Source organism: Perca fluviatilis, chromosome 9, assembly GCF_010015445.1.
Source record: "Perca fluviatilis chromosome 9, GENO_Pfluv_1.0, whole genome shotgun sequence".
NCBI classification, from domain to species: Eukaryota; Metazoa; Chordata; class Actinopteri; order Perciformes; family Percidae; genus Perca; species Perca fluviatilis.
In genome coordinates, this window is record NC_053120.1 from 9,659,103 (window position 1) to 9,681,593 (window position 22,491).

Below are 22,491 nucleotides of genomic sequence, written 5' to 3' on the forward strand. Positions count from 1 at the left end.
AGCACTTGAGTAAATGTACTGAGTTACATTCCCCCACTGGTGATAGCCACGTGGAGGAAGTTCCCAGCCACTTCATCACTAAAACTGTCGTGTTTAGAGAAAGTGTGTTGTGCTCGGCGTAAGTGCCCCATTAAATGTTTACCTTGGCAGCTTGTCTCATGTAAACCATTAATAATATACTGACTGGGTATCAGTGCTGCTCAGGGAAAGGATCTGCTCACTCGTGACAGGTTGTTTACCGCTAAGAGGCTTGTAGAAATGTCAGCGTGAGCGCTTTGGTAATAGTGTTTATTCCATTTCCTGCGTGCTACAGAATCTGCAGGACATGGACGAACGTCGGACGGTGAAGCTCGGAGAGACGTACCGGAGCTTCGCTGAGGCCGAGCGGAGAGTCATTCCCATCATCTCCAAATGCCTAGAAGGAATGGTTTCTGCTGCCAAAGCTGTCGATATGCGAAAGGTATGTAGCAGGCCGGAGGACGGGTGTAAGAAATGGGAAAGGAAACGGTTAGAAAGAAATCCAGAATAAATAGGATTTTACTTAACCTACTGTAGGAGAGATAGAGAGAAGAACCTACATTTACTTGCTTGGTGTCTCCTCCTGCCTCTCCTTTTGTCTCCCACCGCTCATCTGTTTCTATCCTCCCTTCCTCCTAGGACTCACTCATTGTCGTGGAATCGTTTAAGTCGGGCTTCGAACCTCCGGGCGACTTCCCCTTCGAGGACTTCAGTCAGAATCTGAGCAGAGCGGGTTCAGACGGCACCATCAGCAACACGCCCAAAGGAGACCGAGAAGGGGCCCCGGGGCCACGACCCGATCCGAAACATCCTATGAGCAGAACCAAGAACAAGCTGTGGCTGTTTGGGAAGAAACCAAAGGTACGAGGAGGGAAGGGTGCTTCTTTTGTTTGTTGTTGTTGTTGCGTTATTATTCGGCAGAAAATATCTCAAAGTAAAAACCGTCCTCCTAAAACCATAAAAAAGAATAGTTAGGAATAATTGGAGTGGTTGTCAGTGTCAATCAACCTCTTTTTAGAAGATTTTTCAAATTGAGCACGATCCCATCTAGTGACTAGTGATGTGATTTGCCATATTCCACTTAATGTATGTTTTTTTAAATACCACTGTTTTCAAGAAGCAATTGTGAAATGGGAAATTCCATTAAAGGTCCCATGGCATGAAAATTTCACTTTATGAGGTTTTTTAACATTAATATGCGTTGCCCCAGCCTGCCTATGGTCCCCCAGTGGCTATAAATGGCGATAGGTGTAAACCGAGCCCTGGGTATCCTGCTCTGCCTTTGAGAAAATGAAAGCTCAGATGGGCCGATCTGGAATCTTCTCCTTATGAGGTCATAACAAGCAAGATTACCTCCCCTTTCTCTGCTTTGCCAGCCCAGAGAATTTGGCCCACCCATGAGAGAGAGACATCATGGCTTGCCAACAAGCAAAGTGGCAGTTGGTCAAGGCCACACCCCCACCCTCCACCTTACCTCCCCCTCTCTCATCTTCAATAGCATTTAAAGCTACAGAAACAGAAATGACACATCCTAAGGAAAGCTCATTGTGGGCCTGGCTCTAGTGGCTGTAATTCTGCACCATGGCTGAATTTCGGGAAAGAGACTTCAGATACAGTATTAGGGGACCACTAAGGCCTATATAAAAGCATCCAAAGAGCAGCACGTCATAGGACCTTTTAAGAAACCTTTTTTTACACTGAAGATATGAGAGAAAACTGGAAAACCATATAATTATATAACCATCGATACTATATAACTATGCAATATGTGCTATACAAGTACATAAAAAGCATATAAAAAAGCATACCTCTTCTAGAAAGCTATGAACAAACATTAATAGAATGCTTGTAATTCATCTTTAATGTATATCTACATTGTTTCATTAGTGCAGATCTCATGTGTCAGTATACATCATATATTCTTCAAAGTATGGACAATAATGCATTACGACCTTTTTATAATGCACTTCAGATGTAGAAGTCATAGAAAGTGCCTTCTGAATTGAACGATTTATTTATTTTTAGACTGAGTGTTTATCATTTTTGCTGGTGGTCAATTGCACGGACTCCTAGTTAAAGCTACAGTTATAATTCCCCACCCTGCAGCTGAACATCAGCTTTATTAGTCACGTCCTGAACACTCATGCTTTATTACTTCCTCTGCTCCTCAGCTGTATTCTCAGCTTGTCTCGAGTTGTAGGGTTTTGTCACCGTTTGCAGTGTTTGTATTAACAGTCAAATCTTTTCTCCGATACACTCCTTGGACTTTGTCCCTCTCCATAAAGACCAGGTTGGTTAATCATTAACTCTGCTGTTGGTTTATGTTGGCGTCATCAGCTGCCTCGCAGTATCAGGATACTAGGGTGTGTGTTTGTGTATACGGTTCAGTTCAATTGTACAACACTCGGTGCCCTAAATTTTCACAAGCGGGTGTCTCACAAGTCGGAATTTTAAAACCCCTGAAAAAGTGGCTTCAAATCTTATCTTAAAGTATTTCTCTATAACTTGAAATATTCATGACTAAATAAGCAACAATTAAAAACCATCAAGAATAAATTTGTATCCATGGAAACATTGCTAAATCCTGATTGGTATGTGGAAGTACTGACTCCCTGTTGGTTCCCTTCACACGTGAACAGCTCTTTGAAACAGGTTAATTGCCAAGTAGAAAATGTATTATTATTATTATAATAATATAATAGAAATTTATAATAAAAAACGAAAAAAAATATATATATATATATAAAAAAAAATATATATATATAAAATGTCTATTTTTAAAATGAAAAGAGCTGTACAAAGAGGATGGAATGTGCAAAATACGGACCAATCCAATTGGACTGAATGATTTTTTTTTTTTTTTTTGTGTTTTTTTTTTTTTTTTTTTTTTTTTTTTTTTTTTTTTTTTTTTTTTTTTTTTTTTGTGTTTTTGTGTGGGGGGGGAAAAAGGTTTATTCCACCCCCTTTTTTTTTTTTTAAAAAAAAAATTTAGGGGTACCAAAATACCCCCCGCCACTGCTCCTGTTCTCGGGTGGCTCAACAGCATCATTTGAGAAGCTTGAATGAGTCAGTTTTGAATTCATCAAAGGAAAAGTCACACACGAGTCATGCGTATGACTCTTCCATGACTTGGTAGGAATCATGTGAATAATAATATGTGAACCTGAACACTTTAATGATAAAGAATGTGTCATCCTGACCTTTTTGGTTTTGTCCTGTCTTCCTGCTCCCCACCAGTCCCCTTCCTCCTCTCCTCCACCACTTTCCTCCCCTTCCTCCTCCCGTCCCCGTTCCACCTCCACCATGTCTTCTTCATCCCGGTTCGGCACTGACATAGTGAGCCAATATTTGTCTGAGATAAAGACTACAGTACCCAGAATCCCCCAGAGTTTGAGGGGTCTGAGGAGAGGGGTGAGACAGGAAGTAGCGTTGAAGTGTGTTTGATTGACAGGTTGACTGATTTTAGTTTTTTTTTTAAATGTCTTCTACAGGGTGTCTGCAGTTTCTGGACTATATATTAAAAATATTAAACTCAAGACCTTCAATGGCTTCATAATGTTTAAAATCTGAAACCCAGTTTTCTTAGGCAGGTGTCATTCTGCTCTCAAAGGTCTGATCTGATTTAAAAATTTCAAAATGTAACTAAACTCGATGAAATTAAGACACCCTGTCGTGTTGTTTCTCTCACTCATTTTTTTCTTGTGCTGTATTTGTTTTTCTTGCTATGTTTCTCTCTCTCTCTCCCCTTCCCTTTTCTTATTCCCACTATTTCTTTTGTTTTTGTGTGATTCTAGTTCTCCTTTCATTTATGAGACGGAGTTTTGCTCCAATCACAAGATGGAGGACCCTTGGTGATATTGTGTGTGTGTGTGTGTGTGTGAGTGTGAGTGTGAGTGTGATTTGGAGAGCTTTTACTACTCTGGTTGCAGTGTTGTGTGGTGAAAATGAGTTTCCAACACCAGAGGCCTGTTCTACGAAGCAAGATTTGACGTTAACGAGCTAACTTCAGGTTCAACCCAGGGTTTTCTGTACCACGATGGTGGGTTAGTTGTTACCGGATTCAATCGCCGTGGTAACTTATGCTGACCACCTAACCTGGTCGGGAGCAGGCTAAATTGGAGATTAGAGATCAACCGGTGTAAAAGCACCGCCTACCGACCAATCAATACTCGGTTAATAACGGCGTCATTGTTCTTAGAAGATTAGAGAGAGAGAGAGAGAGAGAGAGAGAGAGAGAGGCACTCAGAAAAGTTAACACATTTAGAGACCGACAACCCCGTTAACATTCCCTGATGGGTATTTTAATGAAAGCTATCGATTTTCAGAGCCGTGTGTTGTTTGAATTATGTTTTTATATATTTTATTTTCTCTCACGGTCGCTTACCACTGCCAGGGTTGCAACTGAAATAATAGGCTAAAGCAACGGCAGTATATGGAAAGCACAAGTGTAATTATGGTCTGATCTTGGTCCTGACTGATGGGGAAGTGATATTGCAAAGTGTTATGATTTACGCATAACAGCGTCGGCTTTTTTGTTGTTGCCAGCGTTCCTTCCTGTTTTAGGAAGCAGCGACTGTATTGCGTTTTGCCTGTTAAACCGTGTCTGTGTTCTTCATATTTATGTAGAATTATAGTTTGCTCTTCTTATGTAAAATATGCGGCTGTGGTAGATGTTTGCGATTGGGATTGGGAACTGCTGGGTTGATTGAACCAGTTGTTAACCATCGTGGTGACACAGCTTACCTGGGAGCAAAATTACGAATCCCACTATGGCCACGCCAAGACCCGCCCTACGAAGCAGCTCGCTTGGTCGGGGTTAGGCATTTCACCTCGAGTGGTTAAGGTTAGGGTTAGGGGATTGGTCAGGGGATAGGACCTGTACATGTAAGCATGGACGCCTGGCCAATAGTAGTGTGTGAATGCTATTGAAGGGCGGGTCTTGGCGTGGCCGTAGTGGGATTCGTAATATCGCTACCCGGGACTGCGGTTGTTAGGTTAGGTGAAGCCGGCGGGTAACTGAAATAAATCCAGGGCATGTTGATTTTGCTTCATAGTACAGGCCTCAGGTGTGTTGCTCTGATGTTGACCCGAGTTTGCAGTGATCTGTGTACGTGTTTGTGTGTGCGCACTGCTAACAGTGTCGGTATGTGCTGAAGCGGAGCTTTCGGCTTTCACACAGTTTAACACAAATTTGTAAGTAAACACCCGGCCTCAGTGCCAAGCCAATACTTTAATTGGCTCTTGCTCCCATCAATTCTGTCAGGACCATCTGTGATTGGCTGCTTTTCAATCTACTTAAAGTGGCCCTCAGAAGAAAAGGCCTGACCACTGGTTTGACGGCTGACCTAATACCCTCTGCTTACTTACTTGAGGCCTAATAATCATTAGAATTCATGTAACACTTTAAAAGCGGATTTATTTTGCATAATTTTAAATACCTGTTGCTGCCTTGTCTTTGATATATATAATAGAAAACTGAATTTCTTTGGGTTTTGTAAAAAAAAAAAAAATCCAGACATCTTAATGAGCTGTGGGAAATTGTAACAGTAATATGTATTGTGTGACTCACATAGCTCCTCATACATAATAACATAATTACTCTTTAGCGCTTGCTACTGGTCAAAAGCTCCACAGGGTAATGTTATAATCAGCACATTTTAGAAATTGTCATTTAATAGGAATGTACCAGAATGCATTTTATTTCAGCCCAAATGTTTTATTCATTTGCCTGAAGTAATTTTTTTATTATTATTATTATTATTATTATTATTATTTAACCAGCAACAATCAATCAGTGTTTTACTTTCATGAAAAGCCTTTTAGTTTTTGAAAGTTTTTGTAATTTTACACCGAAGAGAAATAAATAATGAAATGCTGCCTCTCTTCACAAGAAAACATCCCTAGTTGCTGATAGAAGCAGGAAATAAATCTGCAGGGTAGTATGAATATTCAGTAGTTCATGTGCTGTACATGAAAGTGGTATTTAAACATGAACTTCTGGGAAGACGTATCGATCTGGCTGGTTTTCATGCTGACCAACTGCCATGTTGGTGGCTGTGTGATATACTGACAACTAAGCCGCATCCCATGTGGTTTGTCTCTTTTTACTGTAACGGTTAATGCGTCAGTGGTCAGTCAAGATGGTAAGTGTGTGTGTGTGTGTGTGTGGAGGTAGTAATAAGAAGACCCAGCAGTGTAGGTGCTTGTGCATGTATCCTCCCATAGTGTCCAATATACAGTACAGGCCAAAAGTTTGGACACACGTTCTCATTCAATGCATTTCCTTTTTATTTTCATGACTATTTACATTGTAGATTCTCACTGAAGGCATCAAAACTATGAATGAACACATATGGAATTATGTACTTAACAAAAAAGTGTGAAATAAGTGAAAACATGTCTTATATTTTAGATTCTTCAAAGTAGCCACCCTTTGCTTTTTTATTAATAAGGTAAAAAATTCCACTAATTAACCCTGACAAAGCACACCTGTGAAGTGAAAACCATTTCAGGTGACTACCTCATGAAGCTCATTGAGAGAACACCAAGGGTTTGCAGAGTTATCAAAAAAAGCAAAGGGTGGCTACTTTGAGGAATCTAAAATATAAGACATGTTTTCACTTATTTCACACTTTTTTTGTTAAGTACATAATTCCATATGTGTTCATTCATAGTTTTGATGCCTTCAGTGAAAATCTACAATGTAAATAGTCATGAAAATAAAGAAACTCATTGAATGAGAAGGTGTGTCCAAACTTTTGGCCTGTACTGTATAAACCCAGTAGTGATAGTCCTCTCCTAGTTAAATTAGATTTCCTGCCCTCTGTCTGATATCATATTCTTTTCACTTACTAAAGCTACATTACACCCACTTAAATACAATTTAGTTACTAGTAACATTTAGTAACATTAGTTTCCCATGTTAAGTCCATTTTATTCTACTTTAATGTCAGCTACTGCACAGTATACCTGATCAGTACTGACACAGTCCCAGAAAGGAGGGTTTGTATCTTTAGAAGCAAAATTATTATTATTAGAAAGCAACAAGGAGGAAAAAAACTAAACTTTTGAATACTTTAAAGTTACGTTTGAATACCAACCCCGCAAAAAAAAAATAAATTTTTTTTTTTTTTTTTTTTTCAGGGTTTTTTTTTTTTTAAAGTGTGTGTTTTCAAGGAAGAAAAAAAAAAAATTTTTAACTTTAGTTTTTTTTGAGGTTTTTTATTCATAAGTTTTACATTTTGACATTTCATTTTGGCAATTAAGCATTGATAACAAAGGTGATTATCTGCCTTTAACGCTCTATTCCTTCATTCAAGTTAGGTTTGAGTGCAACAGCTTACGTGCCGATTCAGGCTTGCTTATTTTTAAGTCTCTTTTAAGTCTCTCACTTTCTGTGGAAAGTGTTAACAAGTGGAGGCAGCTGGGCTCAACAAAAAGTGCAGTGGTACTGTTGTGGTTTTAGCAGATCTCTCCAGACCTCCTAGAAATTAGAGAAATTCTGGCCCCGGGATTATTTCTCCTCATCACTGACTTCATTTTGAGTTGGTTTGTAGTTTGAGATATGTGTGTGTTTTTGTTTTCTACCACCAGGCCCCATCTCTGGAGGATTTCAGCCACTTACCCCCCGAGCAGAGGAGGAAAAGGCTGCAGCTGAGGATCGACGAACTCAGCAAAGAGCTCCAGAAAGAGATGGATCAGAGGTAGGGTGTCACCCATAATGCATTGCCTAGTCCAAATCATCAACACGTATCCAGAGGAAACGAGGAAAATAAGCCAAACATGACCTATGAACTGCTTATTATCATTAATTCCATCCCATCAACTCCAGGGCATGTTTGTTTTGTGTCTTTCAGAGATGCCCTGAACAAGATGAAGGATGTGTATGAGAAGAATCCACAGATGGGAGACCCCAGCAGCCTGCAGCCCAAAATATCGGAGACCATATGTAACATGGAGAAGCTGCGCTCGGAAATTCACAAAAACGAGGTACGAAAGTAAAAAGGTTTAGATTTTTGTTATCTTTTTTAAAGATTTTTTTTTGGGGGGCATTTTAGGCCTTTGTTTTGATAGGATATCTGAAAACATGAAAGGGGGGGAGAGAGAGGGGGAATGACATGCAGCAAAGAACCCCCACACATGGGCACACGCTCCACCAAGGGCTCCCCAGGCCCCCAAAGGTTTAGGTTTAAGGAGTCAAAAACAACCCGACTGGGGCGCCCTGGTAGCTCAGTTGGTAAAGCGCGCGTCCAAATGAAGAGGTTTATTCCTCAACTCAGAGGCCCAGGGTTTGAATCCGACCTGCGGCAATTTCCTGCTTCCCCCTTTCTCTCCCCTTTCATATCTATGCTGTCCTGATCATTAAAGGCGGAAATGCCCAAAAAATTATCTTTTAAAAAAAGAAGAAAAAAAACCTGACCGTAAAACCCAAGAAAGAGATGGAGGGTAAGAGAGGAAAAGACAGATAAAAGCAACAGGTTCTCACACCCAACTCGTAAAATAAGGACGTTTGGTCAGGAGCCTTTCTCGTTCTTATTGACGCTAAAAGTCTCCTTTAGCGTCCTTATTTTACGAGTTCGTCGCGGGTGGGCGTACGGTTCCGGTAAAAAGCGACTCTACAAGCGGGACGCGAACCCGGGTCTCCTGCGTGAAAGTCCGGTGTTTTGACCCATCTCTCTCTCTCTCTCTCTCTCTCTCTCTCTCTCTCTCTCTCTCTCTCTCTCTCTCTCTCTCTCTCTCTCTCTCTCTGTGTTGACAGACTTGGTTATCTGAGGTGGAGGGAAAGCAAAGCTCCAGAGGAGACAGAAGACACAGCGCTGACAACCACCATCACACTCCTCAAGGCAGAGAGAGGTAAACAAAAACACAAAATATATGTTAAGCGCAAACATTCACTTTACGTATTCATGAATGACATCAGAGACAGTCAGAGTAATCTTTTTTTCCCAAAATCATAAGTGAATCCATTTAGTAAGAAGTCTTCACTGTGAAGTGGTCATTCCACTGGCTTCAGAGTGCGTTTGTAACCAATTCTTTACTTTAGTCTTTTGAATTATTTCCTAGGAAGTTTCTTATAAGTAACAAAGTCATCTGGTACTGATTATAGGGGAAAAAGAGGCAACGTCCAATCATGTAACATACAATTCAACAAATAAAAATGAATTGATTAATAACTTAGGTTTAAATTGAGCTTTTCCTCTATTACAGACCCATAAAAATGACACATTGCCTAAAAATTCAGCATGTCATTCTTTCACCTTTTTAAAACTTGGAATTAGTTGGAATGTAGTTAAATCTGCATTCAGATGGACCTTACAGGTACAAATATCCACAACAATATAAAGGTTCCAGTTTATTTATTTTTAAAAATCTAGTAATCTGGTGTTGCACTTGACTCAAGATCGACCTCTCAACCTGCTAAATGCAATTTTTCTCCATGGGAAAATGTACTGGGTTTCTGCTTTTGTATATAAGCAAAGGAGCAACAATGCATTTTAACATGCTAACTCAGTGCTCATTCCTGCTGCCTGTTTCCCATCAGTCCTGAGGGCAGTTATACAGACGACACCAGTCAGGAGCATCACACACCTCACAAGCGGCCCAGTCCTCCACAGCCCGGCCAACCCAACCCCGACCCGCACGAGTTTGATGACGAATTTGACGACGACGACCCGCTGCCAGTCATCGGACACTGCAAAGCGCTCTACTCCTTCGATGGTACGGACAAAGAGCATACAATGTTTAAAAAAATCTCTTCAGTTAACTATGGGGGGGGGGCACAATTATGACAGCTGATCGAGGAAAACTGAGAGCGGTTATACAAATCCAACCAATCTATGAAAATAGTAGAAAAGTTGTGTTATTAGGGTTTGATGTAGACCGAATTACAACATTAAACAAACCATTGCTTTTCTAAGCTAACTAGCCAGGTGGCTAGCTTGGCAGTAAAACCAATGTTAATGTAAGCATGTTGCTACTTACTATGGCTACTATTTTCCACATGTTAGCAACTGTAAAACGCAAGGTGGATGTAATTCTCAACAGATATATGTGTGTGTGTGTGTGTGTGTTAAGGAACACTCATTCTGCAGAAATTATTGTTGCTGCCCAAGCGGGTGCAATGTTTGTCAGTGATGCAAAATGTGGGCACAACATCAGCAAAGCAAGCTGTGGTCATGGCCGGGGGATGTGCCGCTGCTACCGGGTGTGGGGCTCACCGTGTCCCGCTGGAGCTCCGACTACAGGTCGAGGTCGGCAGCGAAGCTTTCTGGCAATAATAGCGATGTTGCTACGCTGGCCGATCCCCACTGGTGACGGTCCGTCTGCGGCTGCAGGACCTGCAGCTCACCGCCAGTGTTTCAGTTTGACTGTTAAAAAGTGTTAAGATAATTAAAAGGTATTTATTTAGAAGCAGGCTGGTTGGTTAGTTATCGAAGACTAGCTTGCTATTCCACCAGGCTTCCATGCTACATAGCTAAATAAGCCGGACAGAGTTGTCCCTCATCTGGCGATAGAAACCCTGCTTTCCCCGTTCTGTTGGCTCAGAGCTCCACAGCCTAAGTCCACAGGTACAAATTAGTTCTGCACCAAATGTATCGCAAGAAGTGTTGCAAAAGTCGAGGCGCAGATTCGCCACTTTGTGATGCATGAGAGCAACATATCGTCACCTTCCTAAAATAATTGCCTAAGTCATTTTTTCACGTTTTTCAGAAAACACAAAAAATAAAACGGCCTAAGTCACATGCTTGACATAGGTAATTATACTAAAGGTGTAGAATCACATCACATGACCTGTTCAACTGAGGATGTAGGCAATTTTACCAGAGGTGGCCAGCACCATGAGGACATGATTTAGGCAACAAAAGCATTTTTGTTAAAAATCATTTTTTCAGAACATACAAAAAATAAAACTGCCTCAGTCACATGCTTGACATAGGTAATTATACTAAAGGTGTAGAATCACATGTCCTGTTCAACTGAGGATGTAGGCAATTTTACCAGAGGTGGCCAGCACCATGAGGACATGATTTAGGCAACAAAATCATTTTTGTTAAATAATGACTCAGGCAATTATTTTAGGAAGGTGACGATATGTGAAGACAGATTCGAGAGGTTGTAATCACTGAGTTGTGGTTGTGATGGAAAATGAACCTGAGTTAAAAAAAAAAAGTACACGAGTAAATGTTGCATTACAAGTTTGCGTTTGTGTTCATACAAATATCAATCTACACATTTGTGAATATTTTTTCTGCGACTTCACATTCAGAATACAGGTGTGTGAATATTTTCTAAAAGTGCAAATTTCAATTTACAAGTTCAGATTTTTTTACAAGCTCTCGTGTTTTTTTTTCTTTTTGTCACATCAAATTCAGATCACGTGTGAATATTTTTTACAAGTGCAAATTTTTGTTTTACAAGTGCAAATTTTAACATACAAGTTCAGATTTTTTGTTCTGCAAGTTCTCACATTGTATTCTGCAAGCTCTCACGTTTTTCACCATATTTACCTTCATACAAAACAAACCTGGGTGTGTGCGTTTAATGTCACTATGGTCTGTTTGACTCTCAGGTCAGAACGAGGGGACACTAGTGATGGCAGAAGACGAGGTAATGCTTGTTTCTTATTTATTACTTTTGTTAAATTGTGTGTTTTGTTACAGGTTGTAAATGGTAAGGCTGCATGCAGATCAAAACCAACAATGAATTGAGTGACGAGCAAGTTTATCCAAAGCCATATACAGCTTATTCCTCTATCTGTTATGAACACACTCACACACTGTTGTTTATTTTGACCCAGTCACACACCGTCCTGCTGCTGTAAATACTCACTAGAGCACAAAATGTGTATTAATCCGCAGCTGAAAATAGTTCCCAACAAATGTACTATTTCCTCCTGTTTAAGTAAGTAACCAATAAGTACCTTGCCAGCTGTTTTAGAAAATTAGGCTGATGACAGCAAAACTGTAGTATAGTCCCAGACTTACAGTATGCTTATTAAAGCCCCGGTGTGTAAAGTTTTAAAAAATCTCACTTTGGCAACTCCGAGTGGTACCAAATAAAAACAAAGAAATACTCTAAATTTGCTGACAGAAAAGCATTTCCCCTCAACAAATCCAACGTGGACACGGAGACAATAGCAACACATAGTCTGCAAGAATTTGAATGGGGTTGCCTCATTTGTTTCCAAACAAAAATGTGTGCCATCAAAGATAATGTTACAGAAGGTATTCTCATTTAAAATTTAAAAACTACACTAAATGTCCTTTTAAAATATGCTGTAGTCAATGGAAGGCCTCTGTCCAAGTAATATACTTAATTTACTCATTAAGTGATGATGATCATCCACATATTGTGCTGTATAACTTTCATTAACAACCATCCAGAAAGTCATTTAAAAAAAAATAAATAAAAATGTATTTTTAATTTTTCGCTGCAGGTGTTATACATCATCGAGGAGGATAAAGGCGATGGCTGGACGAGGGCGAGGAAGCAGAGCGGAGAGGAGGGCTACGTTCCCACCACCTACGTAGAAATCACCATGGAGAAAAACTGCAAAGGTGCTGTCACCTACATCTGAAGCTAACACTGTCTCTCTCATCCTGTCTGTCGTCCTCTCCGTCCTCCCCGCTTTCTGTTCCTCGAAATAACACTACAAAAAAAAAAAAAAAGACATCTGCATCTCAACAATTGCATGGACATTCATTTGTTTTTTTTTCTGATTGCCATCCCGTCTCTCTGTCCTCCTGTTTATCCCTCTAACCCTGTAATCATTTGTCCTCCTCTCACGTGTGTGGGACAATTTGTTTTTTTGTGGTTGTGGTTGTTTGTGTTTTGTTTTTTTGGGGGGAGGAGGGGGAAAAAAATTTGTTTTTTTTTTTTTGTTTTTGTGTGTGTGTGTGTGTGTGTGTGTGTGTGTGTGTGTGTGTGTGTGTGTGTGTGTGTGTGTGTGTGTGTGTGTGTGTGTGTGTGTGTGTGTGTGTGTGTGTGTGTGTGTGTGTGTGTGTGTGTGTTGTGTGTGTGTGTGTGTGTGTGTGTGTGTGTGTGTGTGTGTGGGGGAGAGAGAAAGAAAAAAAGAAAAGAAAAAAAAGAGAGAGAGAGAAGAGAAAAAAAAAAGAAAAGAAGAGAGAGAGAGAAAGAAGGAAGAGAGGGAGAGAGGAAGAGAGAGAGAGTGATGTCTCCACTGCTGTTTTGGGCCTCATGTAAAGGCTACACCACTTCTTATCGATCAAAGTGTTCTAAGTTCTGTGTATATATTAGAAACAATTTATATTTTAATTATGTTGATGTTTCTGCATTTTAAACTGGAGACGTTTTAAAACTGATTTTAAGCTCTTTGGATTCACGTGTCGACTTAATTCGAAGATGTTCTGATTTCATCTGTTTTTATTTTTCTGTCCGATTTGTGTGTGTGTGTGTCAGAATGCACGTTTTGTTTTTTCCTGTGTTACCTGTGCCATCACATTAAAGGTGGAGTTGTTATTATTAAGGTTTGTCTGGTTTCAGCCTTGGTAGTGTTGTATCATACAGTTACAGGCGTTTGGCTGATTTAGTCTTTTTGATATTATGTGTCCTTTCAGAGCAGAGCTGGAAGTTTTATGAGGATAAGACACGTCATTCTTCATTTTTATTTATTGTATACAACTCCCATGAAAAGACCAAAACCAACAATATGTTAGTTTCTCAATACTATATATATATATATATATATATATATATATATATATATATATATATATATATATATATATATATATTCTAAATTTAGAATCCTTAAGTTAGAAGATGAAGTTAGGAAGTGCAGTGTGAAAACTGTTTCACTTCAGTTAACGAAGGCTGTAAGAATAATATAATAATAATTCTCTCAATCATGTATTTCATGTTATCTTGCACTCCTCAACAGACTGTCCTTGGTCATTGTTTGAGTCTCTGATTAAAAACAGCTCCGACCATTTGGCCGGTTACACACTGGCTGCGTGGCGTGAGCGTGGCGTTTCTGTTGCGTGTCAGCTGCGTGGATTTTTCTGTCTTTCCACACCAGAAACGTGTCTGACGCGGCGCTGCTGCTAGCCTTGTCTGGACACATGTAGGTTACCCATTGATAAAATGAAATACCATGTTAAACATAAATATATACTGATTTGATTACAGCAAAGACAACGTTCGGCAATATTGACGGCAAAATAGGCTACAGAATATTTCGTTCTGTATTGACAGGTGACATATTAGAAAATTGTTTTTATATATATATATATATATATATATATTTTTATATATATATATATTTTTTTATATATATATTACAAACGCTTTCCACACGCTTGCGTGTCGCGTGAAAAATAGGCGTCGATTCTATATCTAGCATGCACGCGTTTTCGGCGTGGCTCTAACCTGTTAACAGGGGAGCCGAAATATAAACGGACACGCCACGCAGCTGACACGCTCACACACCGCAGCCAGTGTGTAACCGGCCTTAGAGTTTCTATTGGCATCCCTGACAGTATAATCCTCTACTGCAGGTGGTTGACAGTAACTGTGCCAGCTGAAGCGTCTCAGTATAGTCATGTCTGAAGGGTTATTATTATTATTATTATTATTATTATTATTATTATTATTGCAGTCAACACCTCGTTGTACCAACAAGGAGGAAGAACCATGGCACCCAAATTCTGCATGCCTGAATACAGAGAACAGCTAACTGGAAAGTGTTGCCACCATGTATTTGTTGCCATTATCGTGTAATTCATTCTTACACACATACTGGTCAAATGTTTTTAAAGGGGAGGCTGCCAAACTTACAAAAAGTGACTTTTTGTTCTGCCTTTTTCCCCCACTCTGTAAATCAGTTAAGTCTATCCCTTTATATTATTCATTCCTTTCTTTCCTGTCTTCATGTATTTTTTTCCTCAGTCTTCTTTTGTCTTCTTTCTTCCTGTCTTCCATCCTTTCATTTCCTCATCCCCCTTCTCTCTCCCTCCTTTGAGTCATGTATTTCCTGCTTTCCTGTCCTTCCATTGCCTCATCTCCCTCCTTCATATTCCTTCTCCTTATTCCTCATCTATTTATCTTTTATCTGTTTCTGTCTTCCCTCCTTTTCTCTCCTCTCCTCCCTTTTCTTGCTTCCTTCCTTTACTTTCTTGTGAATTGTGTCCATGGAAGCTACTCTTTTTAAAAGTCAGTTGGCAGTCTCTCTCCGTATGCACTCTGTAACCCTTCAATTCTGTTAAAACACAAACTTCCTTCTCAGCCCTAGGTAACTGCAGCACCTTGTGTGTCTTGTAGTAACTCGCTCTCTCCTCTATGTGACTGCAGGTTCCTGAGGGCTGCAGAGTGGCCGGGCGATTTGATTGGCTGGTGAAGGGCTCACGCTGATTGCTGATTATTGGTGGTGGTGGTGGGGTGGGGGGTGATGAAGAAAGAGACAGGTAGAGAGGGATAGATGTTTGAGGCAGGTTTGCATGTCTGCATGTTCACATATCCATAATCAGCAAAGCATTCTGGGTTACTAGAGGAAGAAGGGAGGGTCATAAGTAGAAGAGTAGATGACCTCAAAGCCCAAAAAAAGATACTAGCACTAATATCATCTAATAATAAGTATCAGCCATTGGAGAAGTCCCACCCTGACTAGGAGTTTCTGAACTTTTTTGCTTCAAAATTTGGACATGGTAACACTTCAGCAGCAGCGGCAGAAAACTAGGAACACGGAGGTGGAAACCACAATCCCTCCTCTGCTGCTGTGATATAAAAAATTTTTTTTTACACGTTTTATATCTATGATGAAGCCACTGTCAGATGTTTATTAGAATAAACGGAAGCTGCAGACGCTTCCTGGTCTATCACGGTCGACTTGTGTGATGGCCACACACTTTGTTTAGGGGGAAATCCAATCACATCAGGGGGAAAAACTTGCTGATGTTCTTCTCTCTGTGGGTTCAAACATACAGTGTATGTATCACCTTTAAACCTTTGACAGCAAATAGAAAGCATGTGCTACGATGGTCCGTGTACGCTTATCAGTTCAATTTTGTAAGCACAAACGGACATTTGGAAAAACAGATAAATGGGTTCAAATATCTAATTTTTCATTTTTTTTTCACCTTGACAAATAAAAAAATTTGATCTTTAACCTGTTTTTCCAATATTCAGTTTTTTATTCGGAGGATCAGAAATTGAGAAAATTACAAAATTGCGTCTGAGCTCCAATTATTCAATTCTGCAATGATATTCTCTTCCTCTGCTTTGCGGAATATGCAGGGTATTAACTGCATATGGACCAAAAAAAAAAAAAGAAACTGATAGACTTTGGGGTCAGAGGTGCTTGCAACTGATGGTTTCGAATGGGGGGGGGGCGTAGCTAGGCGGAACGAGGGAGAGAATACCATTGCAGTATTGAATAATTGGAGCCCAGACACAATTTTGTGTCAATTCTGAATAAAAACAGAAAATTGAAAAAAAGATCCAATTTTTTAATTTGTCAAGGCAGAAAAAAATAAAAAATTGGATATTGGAACCTATTTTTCTGTTTTTCCAAATGTCCGTTTGTGCTTAGAAAATTGAACTGATAGGCGTTGCACTGACCTACGACCTCACTAATTGCTGTGTGGCTAAGAGTAAAACATACATGTCTACTTGAACGTTTCAGCTTACAGAGACCAGTGCCAACAGCAGGTTTTCCTCTCTGATTTGTTGTGGATTCATCCTTTAACGACAGGAGCATCTTCCCACCTCACTGATTTACTGTCTGCTTGGTGCTTTTACAGGATAGCTCGCCTTTTTATTCGTTTAAAAAAAAGTCTCCTGTGAAGGGGCTAGTCAAAGTGTTGATAGAAAAGTGTTCTGTAAGTCTTTTGTAGAGGCATCCATTGAAGCTCCTTTCATTGTTTTCACTCAAACGAATGGGCTCCTCAAATCATAAAGTAGCAAAGAAAAAAATAAATCTCATCACAAAAGATGACATGGAAGGCCATGAGAGCTTCGGAAACATCAAGTAAGTAATGAGATATTTTATGGTCAAATTGCCATTTCCAAGCTCTAATAATGGACCCTCAAATTCATAACAAAACATATAATAATATAATATTTCCTACCTATATTCTCTGAATCCGACTACCAACATGTAAACTTTCCCCCCAAAACTTCGGGTCCAGCTCCTGGTGAGAGAAAATCTGTCAATTTCAAACTTAGACTGTCAGGGTGTGTCACCTTTTTTTTAAAGGGTCAGTTGCGCTTACAGTATTTGCTGCCACTAACCATGTCAGTGCTGCACTCATCCACCGTCGCCTGTTATCATCTGTGCTCTGTTGGTGATGTCTGCCTGAGCCACTCTGCTCCTCATGCCTGCCCTCACCCTCATACAGTCGCATGTCCTTAAAATGTCCCAAACATGACCAGACGTTTCATCTGTGACTTTAACTGCAACTCTGTGTGTGTGTGTGTGTGTGTGTGTGTGTGTGTGTGTGTGTGTGTGTGTGTGTGTGTGTGTGTGTGTGTGTGTGTGTGTGTGTGTGTGTGTGTGTGTGTGTGTGTGTGTGTGTGTGTGTGTGTGTGTGTGTGTGTGTGTGTGTGTAACCTCGGCTGAGTTGTGTGTTGAATGCTGCGTCATCCTGATGTTTTAATGAAAGTCCGGCATGCGGATCATTTTTATTTGTGTGCGTTTACTCAGTTCCTCCTCATTAGGCAGATAGCAGGACTATCGGGTGAATACAGGACTTCTCTACCCGTCTTTTTCTTTCTTCCCCCACCTTTCCTCTCTTCTTCCTGCTGGGTTGTAATACCACCGGTCGAACCAGCAGATGGGAGCCTTTCCTCACCAAAACCACAGCTCAGCTTGAGCCGGGCTGGGCCACTTTAGATAACGCCAAACGCAAAGAGGAGCTTCGGTTGTCTTCGCCGTCAGACTCTGCCTTAAAACTTCATGGCGTTTTTACTGTGGAGGGATTATTCCACTACACGCCTGTATGTGTCTGCTCCTCCGCCTGACTACATCTCCCAGCAGCCACCTGGGCTCACCTCACCACCTTGGGGACTCTCAACTGCATATCCATTTAAAAAAATAAAATAAAAAAAAGTTTTTCCCATTTTAATCAGTTGTATTTGTGAATGTGACGATACGCTGGCATGTATCAACGACGCGTACGCACGTTTATGGCAAACAGGCCAAAAACACGTGTTGAACGTTGCCGTGTTTGGCTCTGCATACTACTAATATGTAAATGTGTGTACATGTTCCCGTGTTACATGCCTGACGTTAGTTTTTTTACCATTGAATGATTTGTACATATTAACCTCTTTTTAAGTCATGCTGAATGTGTTTCCATGGTGATTGTTTTTAGGTCTGTTTGACACTTCATGAGAGACAACAAGGTTTGAATTGAACTGATGCACTTTGCCCTGAAGTAGCTACTACAGCATTTGAATCTGATTTTAAATGGAACGAGTTAATGAATGAATGAATGGATGACTGAAGGTCTGCGTTGTCTGCTGAGAGAGGTGTGAACTTTATGAACGACCACTGTGTAGCAGCGAGAAAACACTTCTAGTAATGTTCTCTTCCTGATGGGTTTTTATACTCTTTTGTAACTCTTGACGAGCAATGACCAACATTTTTGTTGCATGATTTTATAGATTCTTTGAATGCATTTGTCTCTGTGGTGATTTTTTTTTTTTTAACCATTCACTGTATCTCTTCAATAGACTAACAAAACTACACATCTGAAGTCAAGTTTGACTTCCTTTTGATGCTATTCAAGGCAAAAATGCCACTAATGATCCGGCTGCTTGTCGATCTAAACAGCAGGTGGCGACGCCTCAGTTGTAGTCTGTGTTTCTCCGATGAAGCTGTGAAATGTACAGAATGATGCTGTCGCTGTTACTTGAACTACGCTTGTCCTCTCCCATTTGCGATCATTGTGCATCGGAGAAGTAGTTTGACATTGTGAGAAATTCGCTTTCCACAACTTGCCGTTTTTACACTTTGTATGGCTTAAACAAACCCACTTGCTTTGTTACCTTTGAACAGAGCCAGGCTAGCTGTTTTCCCTCTGTCTTAATGCTAAGCTAACTGGCTGCTGATTGTAGCTTCAGATTTATCGTACAGAGATGAGAGTCGGATCTCATCCATCTCTCTGCAGGAAAGTGTAAAAGCGTAGTTCCCAAAATGTCTAAATAGTTTTCAGGCTTCCCTCTGTACTGATTGGGTTTAATTTGCTTGGGGATGCAAAATGGTGCAAATGAAAGTAACCAGTTTCTGCAGTCTGTCAGTGTTAGCTTTTCATGACGATGCTTTGTAAACCTATACACGAAACCAATCGGTGCTTTTTGCTTTGTGTACACATCTGATGCCATGGTTAGCTACAGATGCTAGCCTGCTTGTGATTCCTTAAATTGAGCTAAAACGACACATTTTTGGCCTTTTTTTTGTTGTTGTTGTGAAAACTACAATGTAAAATGTGTGCAGTCAAGTGTTGCATATTAGATTTATTTGTTCCAGTGGTAATACAGTCATACCGTTAAGACCTGTTTTAAAGCAATTAGGGCTGAAACTAATTGTCTGTCATTATCAATGTAGCCTATTATTTTTGTTATTGTTTAATCTTTAAAATGTAAAATAAAATAGTGAATAATGCCTGTCGAAAGTTTTAACAGCCCAAAGCAATGTCTTCCAATGTTGGTTTTGTTCAACAATGATATTCAATTAACAATTCTAGAAAACCGAGAGAGGCAGAAGTTGTAAATGACTTCTATACAAAACAACTCTACAAAAACCTTGCTTGTAATTGTTAATGTGCACTCAGACATAAAGGTAGGCCTACGAGATGTAGTGGAGATGATAATCCTCTGTTATGACGTGAAGATAAAGGCAGTGGCCTCTGTTACTTGCTGAATTAGTGTGTATTATGTTGATATTTGGATTCTTGCAGGACATTTATACTAACTCTTAAACGGACGGTACACTCCAAATCTTTCTTTTTTTGTCTCTAATTTCCTTGTTTTGGTTGACTCATTCAATTCAAGTTTATTTATAGTATCAAATCATAACAAGAGTTATCTCATGAGGCATTTTTGGAGTGTACTGTCCCTTTAATCCAAGAAAACATGTCAGTAGTAAAGCAGAAGCTTTGAAATTAGCAACGTTTACCAATGGTTATTTTATTTTTTAGTCTTAATATACATATAAAAAATGTGAGCTGAGTATTATAATAGCCACTGTGCTGTAATTCATAATATGCAAAAATACTTAACAAAGCAGCTTTGGGATGTTAAATAATAACGTTCTTGACGACTTACGATGAAACCCTTTTTTTAATTTTTTATCAGCATCAACCTCTAATCACAGTAAATGAAACCAGTAGCAGGTACACAGTGATTCTGCAGGATATTCATCCATGTAAATGTTTTTACCATGTTGTATGTTATAATAACCAGTGGCAGTACTTCTATTTCCATTTTGTGTGCACATCTTTTTACTTTGAATGTTGTCAGACACTTTGTGAACAAATTGCTTTTTTCTTCTTTCAAGATATTGTTCTATAATAAAATAAGCAGCAATGAAAAGTGGGTTTGTTCTGTGAAATTTATGCAAAAGTGATGTTTAAATTCACCTGTGACTTTTGACTCTGCCAAATAGGACCTGTTAGTGACATTTAGTTATATACTTTATGGCAAATCAAAAGTAAAATTACCTTAAAAATACAGTCAACATCTGGCAGAAGTTAAAGCTCATTAACTAAAAACAAAGCCTTCAAACGTGTTAAAGATATGTAACTTTTAAGCATTATAATTTCTAAAAACGACACCTTTTTCATATATTTTGTTGAGCTGTGTATAGGTTAGCCCAAATGTTTCCAACAATGTTTAAACCTAAATCTGTAATTCTATCAAAGGACCGTGTCCGTGTCATTCTGTGCGTTCATGGACATCGGAAAAACGTTTTTCCGAGTGAAAACGTCACCATTCACGTAACGTCCTGTGGGAATCAGTGGTGGGAAACTCGGGCTGGATTTTGATAACAGAGTTCCCCAGCTGGTGACGCGTTGTTGACAACTGACGTTTGATGGAGGCGACTTTGGTTCACTGAACATATTTCAATTATAATAAACTGTTTATTGTGGACAAATGCCTCTGCCAAGAAACATACACAGACATAACGTGTTTAAAATTATTCATAAATAGGCCCATGTATAAAAAAAACCCACATTATCCGTGTCTTTTCCCGTTCGTTGTCCTGCAGATAACACAAACAAACACCTGACGATGTGCTGTTTGGATGCTCGCATAAAAAAACAGCAGATAATCTTTTGTTATTGTGGCCTCCATGTTTTCACACACCTGATGCTCTAGGCTACGGCCAACCGTTGGTGGCAGTCATGCAAAAAGTTGTTATGCCAAACGCCAATATAACAGAAGAAGAAGAACGCGCACCCCGACCATGTGAACGCTGCCAGTCGGAAAAACAACGTAACCAGGGGGGCGGTGCCTGTTATTCCCATTCCGAGGTGGCATGAACGCAGCAACTTGCTCGCATTGCTTGCTCGCTGACGGTGTCGTGACGTCTTATCCCCTTTGTGCATACGTCAGCGTTGTGGTTTTCTGCCAGAAGCCGTAATAAATTTACTTTTTCTTGCATTTTTACGATAAACTTTTTAGATCTTGGTCGTTTTTAACTATTTATTTTTAAATGGGTGAAGGGTTTTAGTCGCCACCAACATCTGGGTCTTCCATTGTCAGAGAAACGATCTGTGGGAGATCGGCCCCAGCCCTTTTGCCGACTTGCCGAACAGCATCGGAGAAACACGGATTTTTGTTGTGAAACTGCCATGTTCAGTGTTTTTACCGGTTTTAATGACCGGGCCCATTCGTTTCGGAGAGGAGGAGTCCTCTGCGGATAATTCGGCTGAGTCCTCTGCGGATAATTCGGCTGACTTAAAAAAAAAACTCCTGAATGTTGAACACTGTAGGAATATGCTACTAACCGGGAGAAGCTGACCGCAGTGACGGCATTGCGCCGTCTTTTGTTATTGTTTTGATTGAGAGACCCCTAGCGGCAGAAAATGTTTGTTGAAGGATTCAACTAAGATGTGAATAAATTCGAAGCCGGTTGACCTCCGCAGATTGTACACCATACAGTATTTATTCAATCTTACCACAGTAGTTCATAATAATATAAACATATTAAAACCATCATCTTTTTTTTTTTTTTTACAGTCAGTCTTATACAGAAAATGTACAGTCTATTGTTTACATACTAACATTTCAAATATGTACAACTTTAGTCTCTCGCATGTTAACGGACTTCTGTCATTTTTTTTAAATCATTTCATTCAGGTTTATGTAGAAAATAAACATTTTCATCTGGAAAAAGACATAGCTACATGTACAGGAAGTTTTGAATTGCTGCTACAAATCAGATGTTCTGCTCCTACTTTATGTAAATACTGTACAACAGATCTAGTTCTACTGTACATCTTCTTTGTCTTT

The 22,491-nt window shown here is 39.7% G+C and overlaps 1 protein-coding gene across 1 annotated transcript in view; it reads left to right on the plus strand.

The window, feature by feature from the left end:
- Nucleotides 1-12,686, plus strand: part of fnbp1l (formin binding protein 1-like) — a 56,994-nt gene extending 44,308 nt beyond the window's left edge. The window contains exons 8-15 of the mRNA XM_039812222.1: nucleotides 314-460; nucleotides 658-879; nucleotides 7,612-7,721; nucleotides 7,875-8,007; nucleotides 8,777-8,871; nucleotides 9,560-9,735; nucleotides 11,588-11,625; nucleotides 12,455-12,686. Coding sequence (XP_039668156.1) covers nucleotides 314-460; nucleotides 658-879; nucleotides 7,612-7,721; nucleotides 7,875-8,007; nucleotides 8,777-8,871; nucleotides 9,560-9,735; nucleotides 11,588-11,625; nucleotides 12,455-12,595 — 1,062 coding nt within the window. The 3' untranslated portion in view covers nucleotides 12,596-12,686. The remainder of the gene's footprint in view (nucleotides 1-313; nucleotides 461-657; nucleotides 880-7,611; nucleotides 7,722-7,874; nucleotides 8,008-8,776; nucleotides 8,872-9,559; nucleotides 9,736-11,587; nucleotides 11,626-12,454) is intronic.
- The last annotated feature ends 9,805 nt before the right edge of the window (nucleotides 12,687-22,491 follow it).